At 40.2% G+C, this 22,768-nt stretch overlaps 1 protein-coding gene across 2 annotated transcripts in view; it reads right to left on the minus strand.

The window, feature by feature from the left end:
- Nucleotides 1-21,970, minus strand: part of LOC116336304 (heparan sulfate glucosamine 3-O-sulfotransferase 3A1-like) — a 44,254-nt gene extending 22,284 nt beyond the window's left edge. For both annotated transcript variants that reach the window (XR_005614010.1, XM_031760155.2), the window contains exon 1: nucleotides 21,098-21,970. Coding sequence is in view for 1 of the 2 variants with exons in the window: in XM_031760155.2 (XP_031616015.2) it covers nucleotides 21,098-21,666 (569 nt within the window). In the remaining variant the exon portion in view is untranslated. The remainder of the gene's footprint in view (nucleotides 1-21,097) is intronic.
- Nucleotides 21,971-22,768: the final 798 nt, after the last annotated feature.

The raw sequence follows: 22,768 nt of genomic DNA on the forward strand, positions 1-22,768 counted from the left end.
TGTACCTTTTTTTTTTTTTTTTTAAAATTAAGTAAGACCTGCAAAATCAAGAGATCTCTATTTAATTTTTTTTTTCCTGTTTTATTTCCCTATTTCAACAAAGTCTTTTACTTTTTCATACCAGAAAGTAAAAGGTGAATATTTTATCGCCAAGAGCCCTAATGAGAGAGTTTGTTCTGATCCCTTCCATATTTAATATAGGTGTGCAGATGAACCAATGAGAACTGCTGGTGCAGGATAATGTGATCCCTCAGTGAAGCAAATTGTTTTCCCAGAGCAGTTACAAAGTCTATGCAACAATGCGAAGGAATACAAATGCAAAATAGTTACTTTTGCTAGCCACTGTGTCGTGAAACTTTGAACTCTCCTGACACCACTGACAAGCAGAAATGGGGAGTTGGGGCGGCATAATTCAAATTTGCTTTTATATATAGACAGTAGGGGTGCAACAATACTCGTATCGATATTGAACCGTTCGATACAGTGCTTTCAGTTCGGTACGCATATGTATCGAACAATACAAAATTTTTAATTTATTTTATCAACTTTTCTTCTGACGATGCTGTCTGTGTTGAGCGCTCAGTGGCTCTGCGTTCGACTACTCCGCCTAGGCTGCACTGTCGAGTGCAGATCCACTGAGCACAGCACAAGCTAGCAAGACAGAAGCAAGCTCGTTGCAAAATGGCAATTGAGCCTCCCCCACCCTCATTCAGATCTGGCGTTTGGAACTATTTTGGTTTTCATGTGAAGCATGACCCTGATGGTAAGCGCGTCATGGACAAAAGTAAAACAGTATGTCTTATGTGCCACGCAATGCTCAATTGGTGGGAACTAGTGCGTTAGCGCAATTAGCTTGTTAACGTGTTGACACCGTCCAGCCCCACGCACGGGGCGATCCGTGGTAACTCGTTAACGGAGATTTGCCGCGTTATGGCGTTAATGTCATTTTAACGAGATCAATGCTGACAGCACTAGTGGGAACACAACGAATATGACTGCACATTTACGCCGACATCATCCTAGTGCAAAGACAAGTGGAAGCAGACAAAAACAACAAGCACGCATGCTACGAACTTTACCCGTGTCATTTAGACAGCTGTCAGCACATGATTCTCCTTATGGGGACCTGATATGTTTAATATGCTGCTGAGAATATACCCCAGAAGAAGGGTATAGTATAGCTTTTATTTTGGAAAGAGCCATTTCTCTGTAATAAACTCTCTTTTCCAAAGATGAGTGATTTCTCGATAAGAGAGATTTATTTTAATTATTTTGTTGTTTCAGCAACATTAAATTTAAAAACTGTACTTTTGAGTTAAAATATATATTTATAATTTTAATAAATGACAAATTAAAAAGGCATGAACATTTTTTTTGTATTGAAAAAATATCGAACCGTGACATCAAAGTATCGAACCGAACCGTATATTTTGTGTATCGTTGCACCCCTAATAGACAGGGGAAAAAATTTGGAGAAAAGTAAGCAAAATTATAGGGCTCTGAAAAATGCTGAACATATATTTCTGTCCCAGCTACTGGTTGCTCTTGGAATAGTATCATGGTAAATGGACTGATTCTTATATAGCGCTTTTCTACTCTCCTGGAGTACTCAAAGCGCTCCATACAACATGCCGCATTCACCCTTACACATCCATTCACAGTTATCTATACTTTCAGTGCTTTCTAACTGTCATTCATACTCCAATGGATACATTGGAGAGCAAGTCGGGGTTAGTATCTTGCCTAAGGATATTTGACATGCAAACTGAGGGAGCCAGGCATCGAACCACCAAACTTCCAATCTGCAGCTGACCTACTCTACCTCCTAAGCTACAGCCACCCCAGGAAGCAGGGCTTTCATTGACGAATATTTAGGGTTGGCACACTTCAGTGACTGCATTCGCACAAGGTTGCACTCCGCATTGTGTTTCGTCTAGACACATTTTTTGAAATTAATGACAACAAGATACCAAAGGTACTTTACAATGCAATGCCACACTTGGTATTCCTTTCTGAGAATGATCCTGCTAGCCAATTGTAGCTAAAAGTGTCACATCTGGTGTGGCAGACGTGTGGAATTGAAGATAGGACCCCAAAATGCGGCAGCTCTGGTGCAGGTGAGTATTTATTGAACCGGAGTAGATACAAACAATAGAGGCGGGTGAACATGAAACTGGAAAACCCAAACTGGGCAAACTAACAAAACAAACCAGAAACGTAGGTGCAGGGAGGCACAGGAAAATCCACAGGAAGCCGGACGGAGAGACGCAGCGAGACCGAGGGGAACAACACAGACGAACCAGCAACGACTAAGACAGAAGACACGACTTAAAAACACTCAGAGAACACAGGGAGATTACGCACAGGTGGGGGACACAGCTGGGAGTGATTAACGTGACGAGACTAGGGAGGCAAACTGAAAACACTCACATAAGACGCAGACCTTCACAATAAAACAGGAACTACATACACGTAATGACACAGACTCAAAAACGCAGACTAAACACAGGGATAGATGGGCAGAACAGAATGAACACTAACCGAGGAGGAACAGAATCAATATTACAATAATAGAAAACACAAAACGCTGGGTCAAAAGGACCCAGGATCATGACAAAAAATGCTAATGTGGTGAACTGGTCTGTGAACTAGTTCATTAAAATGAACTATTATTTCAGTAGTCACTTGAATATTAGGTTAACTGAATTAATAATCATCATTAATATCAATATTATTAATTTATACATTATTATTAAATAATAAAAATGTCTAAAATAAAGATTATAATATCTAGCATCAGGGATATTGCAATGCTAAGAAACTCCACATACAGTTTTCAAGTTTTTTGGTTATTTCAACATAGGTCAAGTCTTTAAGTAAATAAGTCTAATTATAGTAGCAGGGACGAAGAGTGAACCCAGAATATAGTGCTTGACAAATTTAAATGATTTCTAAAATATTTGTTTTTTTATGACAGGTGGTCTAATCTAATAAAACTTGTTAAAAACTAAAAGTGATGTTGGCAAAAATGAATTCATGTTTTTATAGCTACGTCTGAATTGAATTCAAAATCCTGCTCCTCACATACAAGGTCTTGAATAATCAGGCCCCAATTTATCTTAATGACCTTATAGTACCATTTCACCCCGTTAGAGCACTTCACTCTCACACTGCAGGCTTACTTGTTGTTCCTAAAGTATTTAAAAGTAGAATGGGAGGCAGAGCCTTCAGCTTTCAAGCCCCTCTTCTATGGAACCAGCTTCCAGTTTGGATTCAGGAGACAGACACTCTCTACTTTTAAGATTAGGCTTAAAACTTCCCTTTTCAATAAAGTACATAGTTAGGTCTCGATCAGGTGACCCTGAATCCTCCCTTAGTTATGCTGCAATAGGCATAGGCTGCTGAGGGACTCCCATGATGCATTGAGTATTTCTTCTTCAGTCACCTTTCTCACTCATTATGTGTTAATAGACCCCTCTGCATTTAATCATTACTTGTTATTAATCTCTAGTCCTCTTCCGCAGCATGTCTTTTGTCCTGTCTTCCTTCTCTCACCCCAACCGGTTGAGGAAGATGGCCGCCCCTCCCTGAGCAGGGTTCTCCTTAAAGTTTCTTCCTGTTAAAAGGGAGTTTGTCTTTCCCACTGTTACCAAACTGCTTGCTCATAGGGGGTCATATGATTGTTGGGTTTTTTCTCTGTATGTATTATTGCAGGGTCTATCTTATAATATAAAGCGCCTTGAGGTGATTGTTGTGATTCGGTGCTGTATAAATAAAATTGAAATGACCTTGAAGTGACACACTGGACTGGAGAAGTCAGAAATAAATCAATCATAACAATTGAATTCTTTTAATGAAGTAACTGTAATTTGGCATCATAATTTAAAAAAATAATAATGCGCTTCACTATTTGTTTTTTTTCTGTTTTTAATTCTGTTTTAGCATTAAAAATAAAATGATTTGCCAATTATCAATACTTTTAAATTGGGGCAGTTATGACATAAACCTTACATTGGGTAGTAGTCTAATACATTTGTTAAGCACTGCATATCTCCTCTGTTTAAATACTTGAGCCTTGAAGCTGACCTGGAAGCCTGAGGCTCATACACTTGAGCAGCTATAGATTAACAGTTAACTCCATGAGGGATGTTGCAATGCCCATGTAGGCAATTACCGGCATGTTGCCATGGAGATGCTAAATGAGGTGTTTAAGGGGGCGGAGACACAGGCTTGATGATTCATGTTATCAATCAGGTTATTTTTCAATATTTCACATTGATGTAATCGTCCTAAAAACACATTAACATTGAGGGAGTACTCCGCAGAGAGATAATGGCTGGATATTTGCACTGTTATTGAGTCAAACTCTTCCAGCCTTGAATGACTGATGCGCCTCACATGCAGATAGAGGCTGCGCCACGAATAAATATAGCCTGTCCGCAGCGCAATAAGAAAATAAATAAATTGGGTGTAAGACAATAACGAGGAGGGGCTGGGCGTGTACGATCGTTCAAGAGTCCACATTCACATACAAAAAGAAGCAAACCAAAACTAAATGCACATTAATGCAATTCATATTCATGACAGTTGAAATGGGGGTTATTATGAACCCCTTTCAATCACATTTGCATTTACATTACAGGCCTGCAGTTCAGTTGTGTATACCCATAGAATAAATTGTGGCATAAATAAAATGTGGTGCAAACAACAGGACTTCAATAAAAGACTTAATGACAGTGAATGCTTCCTTAAAAAAAACCTGTGTAACTGTATCTAAACACTGCACCAAATCCACTATAAGACGGATTATTGACAGCTAGTATTAAACTGCTATTTTACATTAGACCTGCTATAAATGATGAGTGCTTTGCAGTAAAAAAAAAATGTTACATTTGGTTGATGTAAGGAATGCAAGCTTTAACAACTGTCAGTTGTTTAGTTGCAATTATGCTGTTATTTTAGTGTTCTTACTATAATCACCACAAACACATTTGGCTATATTTCTTGCCACGTACCACAAAATCATTTTCTTGTCTTTCTTAAACTAAACTCTTAAATCAGCTTAGTAGCAATTCCATTATTCTCTGCATTGTACCGAGGCAGGAATGCTGCTATTGTTATAATTTAACAACTGAATAACACTGGCAGATGAGATTAATTGGTATAAAAGTCACAGACATGGTGGCACAATCCTAGCTAAACATGAACGCAAGTTTTCAGGAACACAAAGGCTTAAACCACATCACACATTCAAAACAACTTAACCATCGCAGCATCTTTAAAGTAACGATTTAAAACAAGAAAATTAGCATTTCCACGAGACTTCATGCTCAGCAGAAATATAGCAGTTTTAGATTAAGTTTAAAGTGTAAATTTTAGGTTTATCTGCTCATGTGTGTCTAGAGTGCGAACCTATTACATTTAAAGCAACCGTCTGCAAGTGCATGTTTTACACATTCACCTAGAGACTCAAAAGATCTCTTCCAAAAACCCATTTTTGCTACAATGTGCATTCAGGACTTCATTGGGGAGAGCTACAATCCCACATTGGCACTCGACTGCCTGAAGTAAAAGCTTTATGGGTGAGGGGGAAAACCCTTTAGCTGGATTTACGCCTTGCCAGAGCCGACCCTGTTTTAAAGCTAGTTGGATACAAGAAAGAAGAGGAAAAAAACCCATAGGAGCAAAAACAGGGTGGTGAAAAAGAATATTCACTGCTGCTGGGCTGAGTGGAAAATAATATGATGTAATAAATGGGATGTCAGGAACAGACCTGCCCACGACAGCCACTGAGTCTGTGCATATACATGTGCAGTGTATGTGTGTTTAGGGCTCTCCATTAGTGCTTGTGTAACACTTGGTGGGGCTAAAAAAAAAAGCACAGGCCTATCAATGAGGCAATAGTGGGGCGATCCCTTCACAATATAGGGCTAATTACGCTGTTGTCTCAGAAGAGCCCTAAATCAATAGCTGTGGTGAATCCCGAACAAGAAAATCAATGTAGTTGCGTCTCAATGAGAAGCTTGTTGAAGATTTTGAAGCAGCCACATATGGGCTCCTCTGAGTGAACTAAAGCTCAGCTGGGTGCGAAACATATGTAAAATTACAGCATGGCGATTAAAGCGAGACACAAATTCTCACCATCTAAACGTGTGGCTCCAGCAAGAGGATTTAAAGTGGCACAGCGACATTTCATCGTGAGTGCAGGTTTATTTTGTTCCTCCTGTTTATTGTGATAAGGAGTTGTTATTTATAACTCAAGTACACGGGCCGAGCCAGACGGAGTCAGTGTGAAGAAAAGCATGTGTAGGGTAACATGTAAACCGGCAGTGCCCCTGAACTCTCATTTGTGTTAATCAAACTTCTCTAAATTGTTTGTATAATGAAATTATGGCTGTCAGGGAGGCCTGGGGGACATCAATTAAGCAGATAAGCAAAATGAAAATAAATCACTTTTTTATCAAATGTGCAGCCGCCTGCTTGTGTGTCCGGAAAACACAGGAAAAACAGGAAGTGATTTTGTTCTGCGATTTGAGGGTCCATAAATCCCAGTGACAAGCAGTGTTGCCTCTTTGTTTATAGAGCTCAGGGAAATAGTGGACGGACATGAAAATGCATGACTTCCTTTTCAGAACAAAATACAAATGGAGTTATGTGTTTTTGTTTTCTTTTTGCGACAGCAGGTATTAATTTTTGCCCCTGATTTTCTTTTAGTCTTGTTTTAATCAGCAAAAACTTAATTGGTGAGCTTTGCATACTTTTGCTTTATTCTCAATAAGGCTACAGCTGTCACCAACTCTGCTTTTTACATGACAGGGACATTGCACTATGCATTATGGGAAATATATGGTAGAATTCCATAACAGCAAAGATAGTCACTGTCACACTACTAGCTCTTAAGAGTCTTATTATTATTTTTAATGAATAATAATCTATAAACTCAAGATTATATTATCTATCCATAAGAATAAAAGAGCACCTACATTTTTTTTTTAAGGTTTTACTTATACATAAAAGTAAGGCTCACTTACTTACTTACTGCACTTCTATATACTATACTATACTATACTATAACACAAAGTAGAAGTGTTTTCACTTGCAGTCAGTAAGGGACATTAGTAAAAAGTCGATGCAATGGTGGACTGTGCTGATGCGAGAGTAGCACAGGCATTTGCTACTAGCGTGTGTGCACCATGCATGCCACATTCATGCACATTCTACCCAGGCAGCTCCCTTGCCTAAATACCCAGAGTATTTCCTGTAGTGCAAATGCCTCTGAAGTGAACCCCTGCTGCAAGCAAAGATATTCTGAACTGATCCTCTTGTGTGAACAGTTGAAAAAGTCTGTGCAAAAAAACATTCTGTGCTAATGATACATACAGTTTAGTCAGACCTATCGATTGTCTTTAATTTTTTATCAGTTACGTGTATATTGTAATAACACTTTAATTCATCCTACATTTCCAATATCTTTCCTTTTTATTCGTGAATTTAGCACAGTAATACCACTATAAATAAAAGTCTTTACCAAGGCTTAGAACGCATTAAAAGGAAGCATTAAAGGGGTGTTTCTTTATTTGATTGGCCCAACAAAACAAAAGTTACTCAGTAATCCCAAAGTAGTGTATGTGCAGCGTGTGACGTGTAATAAGAAGAGGTGAAGAAAGTAATACAGCATAAATACAAATACAAATACACTACAGTACGTCAGCTGGGTAGGAGGAACTGTGGGATGTGTGACTGCCACTTGGGAGAGCCACAATAGGGGAGACAGTGAAGTTAATGGATGTGATCACAGGTTCCTGGTGAATAATGCAGACTTGCTAATTGGCTGGATTAATAATTGATGGTAGCCTGTTTGAGGAGCAGCAGTAAGAACTGCAGTGGATAAAGAACAGCTACCATCTTATTAGAGAAGACACTGCATGGTATATCTTGTACATCTGTCTATGTTGGTGGCTTGCTCCGCCTATTGATGATACGACTGTATGGGAGGATGTCTATGTGAGACGAAGATGTCAGGATAAACAATGACCCTGACAACATAATGATATAATGAGCCCCAGCCCAACCACATGTTTGACGGTTAAAATGACTTGGGCTCATGACAAGTCCCACAGGCTCTACAATGTTGTTACACCCTTAGTCCAAACTGACCGTGGTTGACCCAGCTCTAGCCAGCTGCGTAAATAAAAATGACTGCAATAACGCAGAAATGAAACATAAGCTATTGATTTAACACGGTCAGTTTTTACAAATGCTTAGCATTGTATCTGGAGCCCGGTGACCCCCTCGCCTCGAAATAAGTGACGGGGACTAATGCTCTTCAGAGGCGTACTGAACAAAAGAAATAGGTCTGGCAAAAGAATGGGACATAGGAGGGTAAGAAAAATAGATTTTACTGTTAACTTGATTTATCTTGCTGTTCGCGAGCTATCCAGTTTCCAGAGAATGCATAAAACCAGCCCATAAAGAAGTCTTGTCTTTCTGTCTTTATGGATCAACACCTTCAAAGTACTGCTCTGCTCCTACAGGAAATAATAGGATCAATATCTCAGGGTGCATCTCAAAAGATTTCTGACAATCCAAAAACCTTTGGTGTAGAGTTCAATAGGGGGTAGTCACAAGAGAAAAGAAAAACAATACACTGATTTGATCACAAAAGAATATAAAACACTACACTTTTTGTTTATCTGATGACGAGCAGAAAGGCACAACATGAAGCCGAGGATTTGAAAATGGGGCCTTCTGCTGTGGTTTGAGCTTCATCTGTGCACAAGTTTCAGCAGAGAAAATCAATACGCCTGTCACGCTTGTCTGTTAAGTCGTGTTTTAGCCAAAACAGGAAGATGCAGGTAACCTGGCTCTGTGGAAAAGTCACTTCATTAAATCTCAATACATGTATCTAATGGATATAAGACATTGGGAGAAAAAAACCACTGCTTTTAATTTAAATAGCTAGCACTTAAAACACTGGTGTCCTCAGGGAACTTCACAATATTACAGACAGAAACCACAGACTCTATAAAAAACATAGATGTAGCCAACTTGATGTCAGCCATTGATTTGTGGATAAATCTTTGAAGCTGTAAGTCTGGTTATTTGGCCATTACCAGGTTGTTGTTGATACTAGGGCTGGGCCATATCATACCATTCACGGTAATACCGGTGTAATTTTGGGTAACGATAGGAAAATGAAATATCGCGATAGAATATGGGTAAAACGCACATGCGCAGTGCCTATGTTTACATACGCACATGGCGGCGACGCAGAATGAGAAGAGCGAAAGGGGATCGTTAAATGAAACGGATGAACCAGAATTGGTTTGTAAAAATGCTGCAACTTCAGTGGTGTGGAACTGGTTTAGCTTTCGTCCGTCAGATACACAACAAAGCACTGTTTTTGGTAGAGCATGCTAGCGGGCCGTCGTTATTACCGTGTTGTTTGGAAAATACGGCACACTTAAAATCAATCCTTTGATTTTTCTTAAAATCGACAGTGTCCCTTATAATCCCGTGTGCCTTATGTATGAATTCTGGTTGTGTTTACTGACCTCGAAACGATTTTATGTGGTACACGGCGCTCGAAAATCTGTCAAATGTTTTAGTACGACTTTGCTAAGCTACGAACCCGCACCGCTTGATGGATTGTCGGAGCATTACGGCTATTGTAGGCAGGCGCCTCGCGGAGTGATACGTACTGTGCTTCAACATAATATTACCGTATTGTGTGTGTATGACCTCTTTTTAAGTTTTGTGGATATTATACATGGTTATGCTGAGGATATGTCGGCCAATTTCCACTGGAAATGCCTTTTGGTTAAACTGTCAGCAAGGAATTTGCACTGTTACATTTTATATAACTTTAATGCACATAAAAACAGCTGCTTGTTTAAGTGAAAATACATTGATGGTGTTTTTTGCACTAATAAAGTTGTGGAGTTGTAAAGTATTTTGTCTAGTGTCAATTATATCGTCAGTTATATCGTTATCGCATATTTTCAAATGTATATCATGATAAATATTTTCGGTCATATCGCCCTGCTCTAGTTGATACATTTGTTTTTGTATGGTGCAAGAAGTGACCATATGTAGAAAAGAGGGAGGAGTGCTAAGTTAAAGCTAGCAAAGACCTTCCAGAAACTCCATGGAACTGCAATTTTTGGCACTTCTGTATTTCTACATTTTTATTTATTTATTTTTTGTAGCCACAGAAGTTGCCTGATCCCCGAAGCACCTCAACTGGCTAATTTCGATGTGGAGTAGAACACTGTTCCAAAAAATAGTAATGTCAAAGTATATTACTGTAATTTTTTACAGTTTTGTACTGTCTTCCTAGGATATCATTCAATTTACATAAGCAGACTGTGATCTTACATGTCAAAGGTAAAACAACATAACATCACTGTAAATATAGTAAAACACAATTTACTTGTTTGTTAAATATATTTTTTTGTACATATGCATATTTAGATCGTAAAAATACATCCAGAAACAGCTAGTTCTCTCCCATCATGCCTTGGGACATGTGCTGCTGTTTAGATGTTCTTGTTTTATTGTTTATGGTTAGTTACTTTTAACTGTTATCTTGAATGTTGTGTTTACGCCGTGGTGCAGAGTCACTGACAGTTGTTGTTTTGTAGCGGGATGTCACTCATGTACCATGAGTGACTTCTGCTGTTGTTGAGGGTTGAGGCACATGGAAACACCGGAAAGTGTTTAAATAAAGAGCTCCCCCTACAAGCTTGGGGTTGAATAACAAGCTCAATATCTTTGAGCTAATTAGTTAAGATTCTTTTGCATGCCACAATCTAAATCAGTTCACGGCCACGCTGTGCTAATTATATATAATTTTTTTTTTAATAAATGTAGAGGTAGGAATTGCAATTAATATAAATCTCAAAGTATTCACAACATTCCTGAACAGAAATAGGCCTCTGCACCTGGGGTGAGGGTGTGGCCATGAAAACAATGTGATATGCCATTGGATATTGGGACACATAATAACATGACGCTAAGCATCGGCCAATGAATGTGAACTAACAACAACAAGGTCGCGGGTATGGCTGCGACCGTAGGAAAGAATCGTGCATTTTACAGTTTTGTTCTGTTCTTCTAGAATATCATTAAAGTTACGTAAATAGACTTTGACTTCACATTTCAAATGTAAATTAACGTCAAATCACTGTAATGTAATGCAACATAATTGTCATGATCATTAAATGTATCTGTCTGTACATATGCATATTTAGATTGTTAAAATACATTCACAAATGTATCATGATTCCACAAATATCTGTCCGTTATTTGAAAGACTGAACTGTTGGATTCAAATGTAATGCTACGGTAAAGTATATAACATGATCCCTATAAGCTTGTGTTACATCACATAAGTATTATTATCATTGCTAGCTAGGGCGATCGTGGCTCATGAGTTAGCAGTTCGCCTTGCAATCAGAAGGTTGGCGGTTCGAGCCCTGGCTCGAACACTCTCTGGTCGTTGTGTCCGTGGTCAAGACACTTCACCTACCGCCTACTGGCAATGGCCAGAGGGGCCGATGGTGCGATACGGCAGCCTCTCCTCTGTCAGTCTGTCCCAGAGCATGCAATCCATTATTAGTTAAACCAACTGTTAACGGTATATTTCTGGACATTTACGTATTATGATTCATATTGCCACATTCATTGACCTTGTTTATCGGTAATTTCATTGTTTGATCACGTTACAATGTTCCTAATTTGATGTCTAAAAGCACTTGGAAAAGGCAGAATCCCATGTAACATTAGCGCAACAAACTCTATTTTCACTACTGAAAATGACCGTATTTTTATGGGACAGTTATTTTACGGTTGTATTTTGGCGCCCCAGCTGCTGGAATATTACTGTTTTTTGGGGTTGTTTTCTTTTCCTATTTATAGATGATTTCACTGTTTAATGACATTAACATGTTCCTAATTTAATGTTTAGCGGCACTTGAAACAGGCGAGATCCCATGTCAAATTAGCGCAACTAATTGTATTTTCATTACTGGAAATAACCGTATTTTTATGCGGGAGTTATTTTCTGTAATTATACGGTCGTATTTTGGCGCTCCAGCTGCCGGAATATCGCCGTTTTTTCAAGACGCTTTTTCTAACAGTGAAGTTTAAATGTGTGATTCTTAATCTCTGGATGCCTTTCAGTGTCTTTTGTCCTGTCTTCCTCCCATCATTCCCAACAGGGCGGCAGATGGCTGCCCCTCCCTGAGCCTGGTTCTGCCGGAGGTTTCTTCCTGTTGAAAGGGAGTTGTTCTTTCCCACTGTCGCCAAGTGCTTGCTTGCTCAAATGGGGTCATTTAATTATTGGGGTTTATTATTGTAGGTTATTTACCTTACAATATAAAGCAGCTTGAGGTGACAACTGCTGTACTTTATCTCACAACAACAGAAATACAACAGTGATTTGTATTCCTGTATTAATAAAACTGAGTTGAATTGACAGCTTCTCAAAAGGACATTTTCTTTATAGGTAACTGATGTAATGTAAAGCTACTAGAGTTTGAATCCCCATTTTCACTGCCATGTTTCATCTCTTAATTATTGTCCACAACTGATGAAATCGTGTTTCTGTTTCTCTCATTAACATGCAAATCCTGGTTTAAAGGAGAAAGGATGATTTTTTTTTTTTTTAAAGCAATAGGAGCAATGGGAATGTTCCTTCCTACTTCTATTAGCTAAACATGTTTCTTTGACCGCAATCTTCCTCCTGTCTAATGTACAGTCAGACCTAGTTACAGTAGCAATTACTAGTGTTCAGGTTAAGATTAATTGAATTACTGTGTGGCTTCTCTGCACTCCCCTGTGGGCGCATCAATCACGGGCTCTGCGCTACACAGACCCTTTATCACCCTCTTCCATCTTTATGTAAAAAGACGCAGGTTGTGCTGTTGCACTCCATCTATCAATAAACGGGTCTTGGCTGGCAAACTCATTTTCTAACACATTCCTCTCCTTAATCAAGCTGCCAGACATCGGGCCGATAGTTAGCAAAAGCCTGTGTGCCATCTTTTCTCTAAATGAGCGAATTTAAAAACGGTACACCTGTGATTATAATGACTCTTGTTTGACTTGAGAGTTGAAATCCAGGCTCTGGATGAGGTCATAGAACATTTGTGATACATTTTATTTGATGATTTGTAAAGACAAATCCCGCTGCATTACATAATGAATGGCTCTTTTGTGACATGCAACCTTTTAAAATTGAAATACAAAAGACTTCACGTAAAGCGTTTGTTTGAACAGCTGGATTCCTCCTTGAGAAACCAGGTAGATTTCTCAAAACCGCACATGCAATGGATCTGCGGTGCTTCTGTCTGAATAAAGTAGCTCTCAAGTCAGATTATATGCCAGGCTGTCATTCTCTCTCCATTCAGCACCTCCATTATTAGTTATTTTAAAAATTGTGCAGGATTTCTGGTCATGGTCTATAGTACTGCCAAACCCTAATCTTCTGCATGTTTTATTTCACTCATCGCTACCATACACCTCTTTGTTCAATATCTAGCAGGAATATACAGAATACACTGGATACAGAAGTGCTGAAAGACTGAAAATAACATCTGAAGTAAATGATGTGTTGGCCTCTTAACTGGCCATGCCAAAAAAATGCCAATCCCTCATTTTAGACGGCTCAAACACCCAGACAAGCACACATGTGCGCATTAAGTATACTGACAGTGTAATTCAATGTTCTGCATGGAGGCAGAGGTTGGGCAGTCAAACTAAAGTTGTGCCGGAGGTGCCGTCTGGCATTGCCCCTGCATGTCTGCAAGGCAAACTCTGCCAAAGCGACTGGCACTGGCCAAGCCCCCGATGGAGCGGGGGAAAAGGTTGTTTGGTGCCATCCTATCACCACACAAGCAGCTGCAGATAGCACACATGGCAAGTGTGACAAAGTCCATGCCTTTAAGCACAGAGGCAGAAAGGGAAACGATTCCAAGTGAGCCAGCAAGCTTAAAATAAGACACTTGAAAAGACAAAAAGGCTTTCCTGCTAAGCGAACACAAGCAAAAGGGTGGAAAGATGAACATCCAACTTCCTTGAATGCAAGCACTACAAACACTTAGAATTTGTAGGGTTTTTTTTTATTTACATGGACTTCAAATACCAGTCTGAGATTTTTGCCAGAAAATGCCAGAAAAAACGCTACAGTTGGAACGTAAAATGGAGGACCCAGGAGGAGAGGGCTTCCTTCTTTTTATTGGTTCCCAGGCTTTCCATAGCGGTGGTTCCCCCTCTCTTTCTGTCTGTCTGTCTTGTTCTCTCTAGCGGACAATATAGAAGGCTCCCTGTCCTGTGATAAATCTGTAGCCTGTGAGATGGGAAAGAGAGATCCATCACAGAGGCGTTGGTTTACCCTGCCAATCCGCACTACTGAGGGCTGTAACACGTACATGCTCAATCCATGCATCATTTCCCAAGCCCTTCTGTGCCCAAATAACACGGTTTTGGCTGCACGTTTCTAAAATCCTAAAGCACTCTGGCAAATCCTCTGAAAATCTTAATATGCATGAATTCTGGAGGTTGTTTTGTGGTTTGTTTACCTCGCTTCTATGAAGAGAGCTGACGGTCTAGTCTAAAACCCCTTGACTCTTCAGCGCCAAATGATAGGGTTACAGTCTTTCTTTGTTCAAGGAAGGATAACTCTTAACTTCCATCAACCTTGAAGTGCCATGAAGAAGGAAAAAGAAAAAACACAAAAATGTAGTACAGAAAGAAAATTGCAAACATGACTTTTTTTTCCCGTCCTTTCAGTCATACTGCTCAGCAGAGTGCCTGGAGGCAAAACTGCTGCGATGTTAGAAAACATTACCTGGCAGGTTTCCATGGAGTTGAAGGAAAATAAACATCACTGACATTCATGGGCATTGCTCTTAAAGCATTAAACCGGCAAAGGGCTTCAGGTATATTAGCTGAAAATAGAACAGCGGCCTTCAGTTAAAACAAAATGCTTTGAAAAGGTCAACCATCTCAACTGTACAATACAGCGATAGAAGTGATTACAGCGCTTCACAGGTTTACACTGCAATGTATATTAGTACAGTCAAGCACGGTAAAAAAAAAAACGACACAAGTATTCCTTTTGAAATCTGAATCCCAGAATAATTGTCTAATGTACGGTTGAATACCTCGTAAAAAGGCCAACAGCTGCTAAGCTGAATAGGCCTGAGATACAACAGGGTCAAACAGGTTGCTGACTTGTGTACACATAAACCCAAATGTGAATAAACAACAGAATCCTAGAAACAATGTAATCTGACTCCAGTGTTACATTACCATCTGTTGGCTTTATGAACTCTGAGGGTGGCACATTCTGAGGCTGACCTTCCTGACTGCGATCAATCACCCTCCCTTTCCGCACATGCTCATTAAAGCTGTAAGAGGTCTGTGACACCTGAAATATTTAAAACAAAGAAATGTCCAAGCTTCCTTCATCTTTGCTAGCTTTCAAGAAGACAACAAACGCAACTTATTTTAGGTGTGTCAGGTGAATACATCAGGTGCGAGTGCCTAGTGGAGATCCAGGTGGTGTCTGCTGAGCACCCTGCACCTGCTGCCTGTCCTCACCCACCCATTGGAGGGCAGATTCCCAGGATGCCACAGGGCAGCTGCTGACAGGCACTACTTTGGATATTTCCCTTGCTTCTATCTACCTCCCCTTCACGGGGCCCCATAGGGTCAGCTGCTAAGGCCAAGCAAAGATGTTAGAGGGGGTGGCGGAGGTCAAGAAGTTGGCGAGAGGGGGATGAGGGGGGGACTGTCAATGTGCGCTGCATGCCTTCGGCAGGAGGTGAGCGTCCCAGTTTTACAATTATACCACACGATAATCACTTTCACAATCCAAAGGCAGCTCAGAGCTCATACTCAGGTCTCTGGTGATCATGTTACGTCCACTATGTGGGAGTGTGTGCCCTCTACAACCTCAGCCATGACCCCTCCACCTCTGTGTGTCCCCTCCACTCCACCTGCCTCTGGCAAACCTGCCTTTATGTTGCAAATGTACTTCTGCTCCAGGAAAAACTAACCATTAAACCACGCTTTTGTGAAGATTTATGCTGAAATTACAATCATTCAGTCCTTAAAATATAATATAAAAAAATAAAAATAATATAAAATAAAATAATTAAATTTAAACTCACAAGGTAAACCAACTGTAAAGCAGTTTTATGTATAATTTTTCTGTTTGGCAGGAAAAAAAAAAGTTCCGTACCAAACTAAGTTCCACTCTTACGTCTAATTACATGACAAAAAATGTCTAACCACATCAGAAAATCACCATCCTAAGCCATTTCCACAGCCCTTTAACAAGGTAACTTATAACTGCTTAGTATTTTCCAGTGTGGCGTCAAAACAAGATAAATCAAACAGAAATTCCATTTGAGGAAATGGCTGAAATCTGTTTTTAAAATCTTCAGTGCCTTGGAGAATAGATACAACAAATTGCTCCTTTCAAAGCATCTATAAAGAGACCATCATGATATATTTTTAAATGTCGCACACAGAGACTAATAAGGCCAGACAAACAGTCTAGGATGTTTCAAAAACGATTATATTGCAAGAATCCAGATAGACAAGTGAAGTAGAATCGGTATACATATCGGCGCAAAGCTAGTGGGTGGCATGAACCGAATTATTTTCAAGTGAGCAGATCTATTTACGACTCGGAGGAACATTTCATTCCTGACCAGGATACGCTAAAAAGTATTTAAAGTTGCACATAAATATAAATGTATACACGTTCTCACACATGTTAGATTTTTCCTCAACTTCCAGCTGATCCAGCCACAAAACAAAATGTTTGCAAGTTTTATCTTTTTTTTTTAATCCAATTTCCATTTTTTATTCTTGCTAAATTGTATGAATTTGTGATCAACGGCAGTTAGGACTAACTATATTTGCTGCAACCTCAGTTACGGTTCTAACAGACAGGCTAAAGATGCCGACAGTTAGTTTTTCATTATTAACAGCTAACCTCTCCCTTTTTGAGCCGTGTCATTCTTTCCACTAGTTCCCCCAAGCTGCTTCACTCTCAGAGTGAAAGGGGGAATATCAGACAGCAGCAAACAGGACTGTAGTTTAAACTCTGCCACACAACTCACGGAAACCCATTGTAAACACGCTGGAAAGAACAAAGTTGGAAGTTGGCCTCATTTCAATTCCTGGGAATTTACCAGCTTTTCACCATCAGACTTCATTTGTTAAAATAAAATTTAAAAAGTAGAGTTTCAAGATGAGTAACCTAATCCAGAAAATTTTAATCAATTTAAAAAAACTAAAAAAGTCCATTGCATTCAGGGGATTAAAATGTAGAAAGGACGCATGTTATCACGACACACATTTACATCTGGACCTTTAAGTGTATTCAAAACAGAACGAGAATATTTTACTTGTTCCGTGTTCGTTCACGTCTCTACTGTGACCGCAAAGAAACACAGATCAGGCTACAAAACACGGCTCGTTTCTAACAGAAGTCCCCGCTGGGTCACTGCTTTTATGATTAAAACCCATTTTATAGCCATTACAGAACTTCCTTTCAAATATGGCCAGTTTTATGAACGGGGAAACCCCCTAATTTAATGTGTTTCTTTTTAGCTTTGCTTTTTTTAAAAATCCGAGCATAATGTTTTCATTTGCTCTCTCATGGCTTTAAGTATTACACGTATGAGAAAAATCATAGACGGAGACTTTAAAAATTTGCTGATACATAAGCTGCCAGTTTTCGGCCCTGTGTCCATGTTAGTGCTTTAAAGACGAAATCCTGCATTTCTCCACTGAATACCGTTGTATTCTGTATTCTTTGTAATATGAATATATGTGCGGCAGAGCTGGCGGCACATTGCCCTTGTGTTTACCCATGCCCTTGTGGTCACACATGTTTGTATGAAGGGTAATTAACCCATTAAGGGATCAGGTGAAGCCTAATCCAACCGGTCTGTGGACATCAAACAAAAAACTGCAATGGCAGGGTCTAGACAGGTGAAAGCTTGGGTGTTCAGTAACCTAAGTAGGGCAAAAACATAATAGTGACTACTCTGTAGCGCGGACCTCTGCTTTACTTCAGAGTACTTGTGCTTGACCTCCTTGTTCACTCTGAGTGTCCATTTCCACAACAAAAGCCTAATAGGTTGTGTGTGGTTATTCAGAGTAATGTGTAGTGAAATGTAACACTGACTGGCTGTGCAATTGGGCTGGGTGTTAGTTTCCTGTACAACAAAAGGTCCAAATCTACCACGAGTACACAACTGAGACATCTGAAATACTCCTGTGGACAAGCGGTGCATGAAAAAAACAGATATTTTATTTATTAAAAAAGCTAAAGAAAATATGGTTTTTCTTCATATATATTATTAAAATCTATTCCATTTCATTTTAACCGAGGTAAGGTCAACAAGTTGGATATGCTAGCAGGGAACACCCAACCAGAATCTAAACAAGTGCAGATGGTGAGTCATAATTTTGCAAAAATACTCAGTTTTTTGGAAATGTGGTGAAGTTAGAAGTTTAACCCCCCCATGTTTCATGCTCGTACAGCTGTGGTGTCAATACTAAAACTTTTATCTTTCCTGGTGGACAGATTTTTGCATCATATCTTTTGGTGTGGAACCAACTTTTTAGGGCAGTTGAAGGAAATTCCAATAACAAGCCAGACAAGTATAATTCTGGGAAAGCTGGAAAAGGATGCCGGAGATGTTGCCATGTCACATTAAGAGCTTAGAGGTGTTAAAATATGTTCCACGCATTCCCTTAGGAGACAGAGACGAGTGATTCACACTGAAGACACATGGCGTCCTTGACAATAAACAAAGTCTTCTAAAATGGAAGCCCCAGTGTTTTAAGTATTCACTGTTGCTAATGAAAAGAATCACATAATTCAAGAAATTGGACACAGTGATTAGTCACACAAGTCTAGTCCTGTTTTCTACAAACACCAACAGTTTTTTTTTTTTGTGCGGGGGGGGGGTTGTCGACCAAGCAGTGTAGTCCTGGCACAAAGATTTCAGCCTATCGCATGTCAGACATGTTTTAAACATTCCCACAGCGTTGAAATCTTATAACCATTGGTAAAATGACAGTAGCTCCGAGGCACAGAGGTTGCCCCGATTTTCAAGAGGGGACGGCAGACTTTAGCAATCAAATCGATTCCCCTGTTTCAACAAGTACTTCTGAAGTGCACAAAAACACCTTCATATGACCTCGGGCCAGCAACTTCAAATGGATTCAACTCAATCAAACGCTTCCAAAAACCCACAAAACAGGAAGATTCGCAGACACTGTAGAGGAGAGCTGACAAGATGAACTCCCGTAGAGTGGGCCGTGCTGTTGTAACAGTTATTTATGCCTCTTTCATTTCAAGGGTCCTTCTGTTTTAAATGGGCAGCATTAAGGCGAACCGGCACTAAGGTCTGTCCTTGGAGGCACGGTCCAAATTCCAGAGAATCTTGGCAACTCCTCGGGATAGATGGGACCCTTATGGATATAAAACCCCACAATGGATGAATAGGTAAACAGAAGGGTGTGAAAGAGTGATGGCAAAAAGAGAATGTTCACTCTCAGAGAGGCACAAAGAGGGAGGTGTGTGAGTGGGAGATGGGAGAAAGCCAGAGTGTTTGGGGGAGGAAGGGTGGGAGGGTGAAAAGGAGAAGGGTCTGGAGGGAGTTGTTGGTGAGAGTTAAAGTTTTGTCTCCAGGCTTTTAGAGGGTGCTGCGTGTAGTGCTAACTCAATCAAAAGGTGAATTATACCTCCTGAGACACTCAGGTAACCTTTCATTATGGCCCTAATCCTTCTTAATAACAGAGCCGCAATGTCGGCAATGCCCCATTACACAGAGAACCACTGAGAGGAAGAGCCATTATTCCCCACAGGCCTGTGGAAATGTGAACACAAAACACTCACTCACACACACTCGCACTGACAGATGAAATCAATCACAAATTTGACTTGAGTGAGAAAAACGCATCGCACTCCGTCACTGGGAAATTGAGATGTTGAAGGAGGGTCGTGTGTTTATGCAGGATCAGTGTTTAGACTTCCACTTTTGCCAGACAAGACTTACAGTGATCAGAATTAACACTCAAGTAATGCTCTGTGTTGAGAAAAAGAAAGAAAGAAAACGTCGGCAAGGCAAGGAAGTTGTGTGTTTTTATTTATTTATTTTTTGTTGTTGTTTTTTTAACATTCAAAGTTATTTATTTTTTATTACACATGGACAAACTTTGTCCTGATGCTACAAAAACACCGTCAAAAACCTTCACTGCTGTAATTTTTCTTCAGTAAATTGTTTTTTGTTTCAGCTCTTGTTGATGAAGAGTTTTTCACTTTCTCAGCAGGAGAAAGGATTAACTCTGGGTTTTTATAAAAGCACACGAGATTGGCAATCTTGGCTAAAGCCTCCTGTCTGAGTTTTGTTTTTTAAGTCCACTTGATAAATAATTAACTTATGAAATCTCGTTTAAGGTCTTCGCTGAACTTACCACATACATTAAAGTATTCACTACTAAATTATTAAAGGTGAAAGAAATTGATTTTAAACGCTAAGAGAAAATTACTCCTCAACACTCTGATTTTTTTTAATGCTTTGATTTACCCTTGTCTTATTTCCCAGCCTAATGAAGCCTTAAACTCTGACTCCACTATGGCTCGAACCAAAGCAAGTTAAAAGGCAGTCAACCCGAAAATGTGAAACAAAATGAGCAGCCCGATAACATCTAATGAAAACAGGCCTAATGTAGCTTTCATAAATCAACAGACTGTCCTCAGTGCTTATTCCAGCTGCAATTAGGCTACCTCTATAAAAGCTGAGATGTTAAATAAAGATTTCTGGGTTATGAGGAACAGCCTTTATCAGTGATGTGGTTGTGGGGGAAATAAAATGCTGGAAAAACACAATCTATCATCGTGGCAATTTAATGACCGAAAACATTGCACAGATTTCAAGGAGACTGATAATAAAGTTGGGGAATGTTCAGGCGTAATATTCACTAAAGTGTTTAAATTGTGTGTGTGAGTGTGTGTTTTCTCCCTCTCTTTATAAAACAAATTACTTTATTAAATATTCACCTGTACCACTCCAGCCCGTTGTGGTAGTTTCGGTCGAAGAAGTGCGGCTCGGCTCCCACGGCTCTGATGTCAGGATGAACCCGAAGAAACTCAAGCAGAGCCCGGGTCCCTCCTTTCTTTACCCCGATGATGAGAGCCTGAGGTAGCTTCTTGCTCCCCTCCCCGAGCGGACTGACTTTACCTGCGAACCTGGGCGACACTCTCCTGGAAACTACTAAATCCGGAGGTGGCAGCACGAGAGCCTCTTCGGGCAGCTCCGAATCCTGCGTCGCGCGCTCATCCGCGAGGACCTGTGAGGTGCGCGCGGCGGTCCCGTAGCGGTTCAACTCCGATCCGCCAGTCCATTCATATACCAGTCTCTTGGTCCTCAGCGAACTCAGGTCCTCGAAAAGACCAGCAGCCCGACTAGAGGAGCCTCTGGGCGGTGAGTTGCCGGTGGTGGTGGTGCAGCTTTCGGTGAGGAGGTGCAGGAGGAAAAAAGAGGCGAGGAGGGAGCACAGCATGACCACCGCTTTCCTGAAGATGCCTCGGGACGGGGGGTCCAGTTTAGTGATGCGGCTAAAAGCCATACCGGTCCCTTGGTGGTCGGTGCAGGAGCCACAGCCATGCTAGGCGCACATCACTGAGTCTTCTTGCCATGAAGGAACTGAGGAAGTGTCTACATCCACAGTAAGCTGTGGATAACACCTCAATCTCCTCCAAAAGTGCCAAATAATGGATGCCTGCTGTGAACAGGTGATTAAGAACTTGCCCCAATAACTGTGCCACAGTATCCCCTGAAAGGTGAGCGTACAGCGAATCATACACACAGGTAATAAAGTCTGTGCTATCCTTGCTCTGTAAAGGATGCTACCACATCTCTCCCTGACATACCAGCAGCACGTGTATAGAGTTGTAAACTTGTCTCGCACGTCAAGTTTCTTGACAGGCACCTCTCTGGCCAATAATATCAAGAGAGAAGCAGATAGGAGCCAATGATATTCCAGGTGGGGGCGGGGACATTGTTGCACAGCCACTCTGCGAAATTAGCTGGCATCTGCATGTGCAAATTAAAGTTAAAATTATCCGTGGGGGGGAATGATGCACACTAAAATACACGGTAGAAAAAAGTAAAAAGAGATTCCCGAAAATCCTAAATAAAGGCAGATATGCGCATTTCAATGCATTTATTTTATTTTAATTAAACCCAACCTCCTTAAGGTCATTTTCTGCGTTTTAAATTAATGATCATATACATTATAACTAGTAAAATACAGTTAAATTCGCAAAACATTATAATGCATAATAATAAACTCTTGAAGCTTTAAAACACACATTACGCTAAACACACACTACTTCGTCTGTCATCAACAATTTTGCAAATGTTAAGTGCACCATTCCCTCTAAAATTACTGTGGCAGCATCTACCCAGATGACAAAATCACTCCTCAAATCTCCGAGACACTCACTTTTTCTCCCAGTGAGAGGGGGAACCTAAGTGGGGCCACCAAAGAAGATGGCCTCCGCCATGAACTCCTTTTTATAACACATAGAAGAACAAAAAAAGTGAAATAATGATAACGGGACACATTATTTCTTTACAAGTGAACAAGAACAGAACCAAATGTTTCACATCTGCTCCTGCCTTTTGGGTATTAGCATGAGAATGTGCAGGCAGTGCTTCAATGCTGC

Source organism: Oreochromis aureus, linkage group 8 (genome assembly GCF_013358895.1).
Source record: "Oreochromis aureus strain Israel breed Guangdong linkage group 8, ZZ_aureus, whole genome shotgun sequence".
Taxonomy (NCBI): domain Eukaryota; kingdom Metazoa; phylum Chordata; class Actinopteri; order Cichliformes; family Cichlidae; genus Oreochromis; species Oreochromis aureus.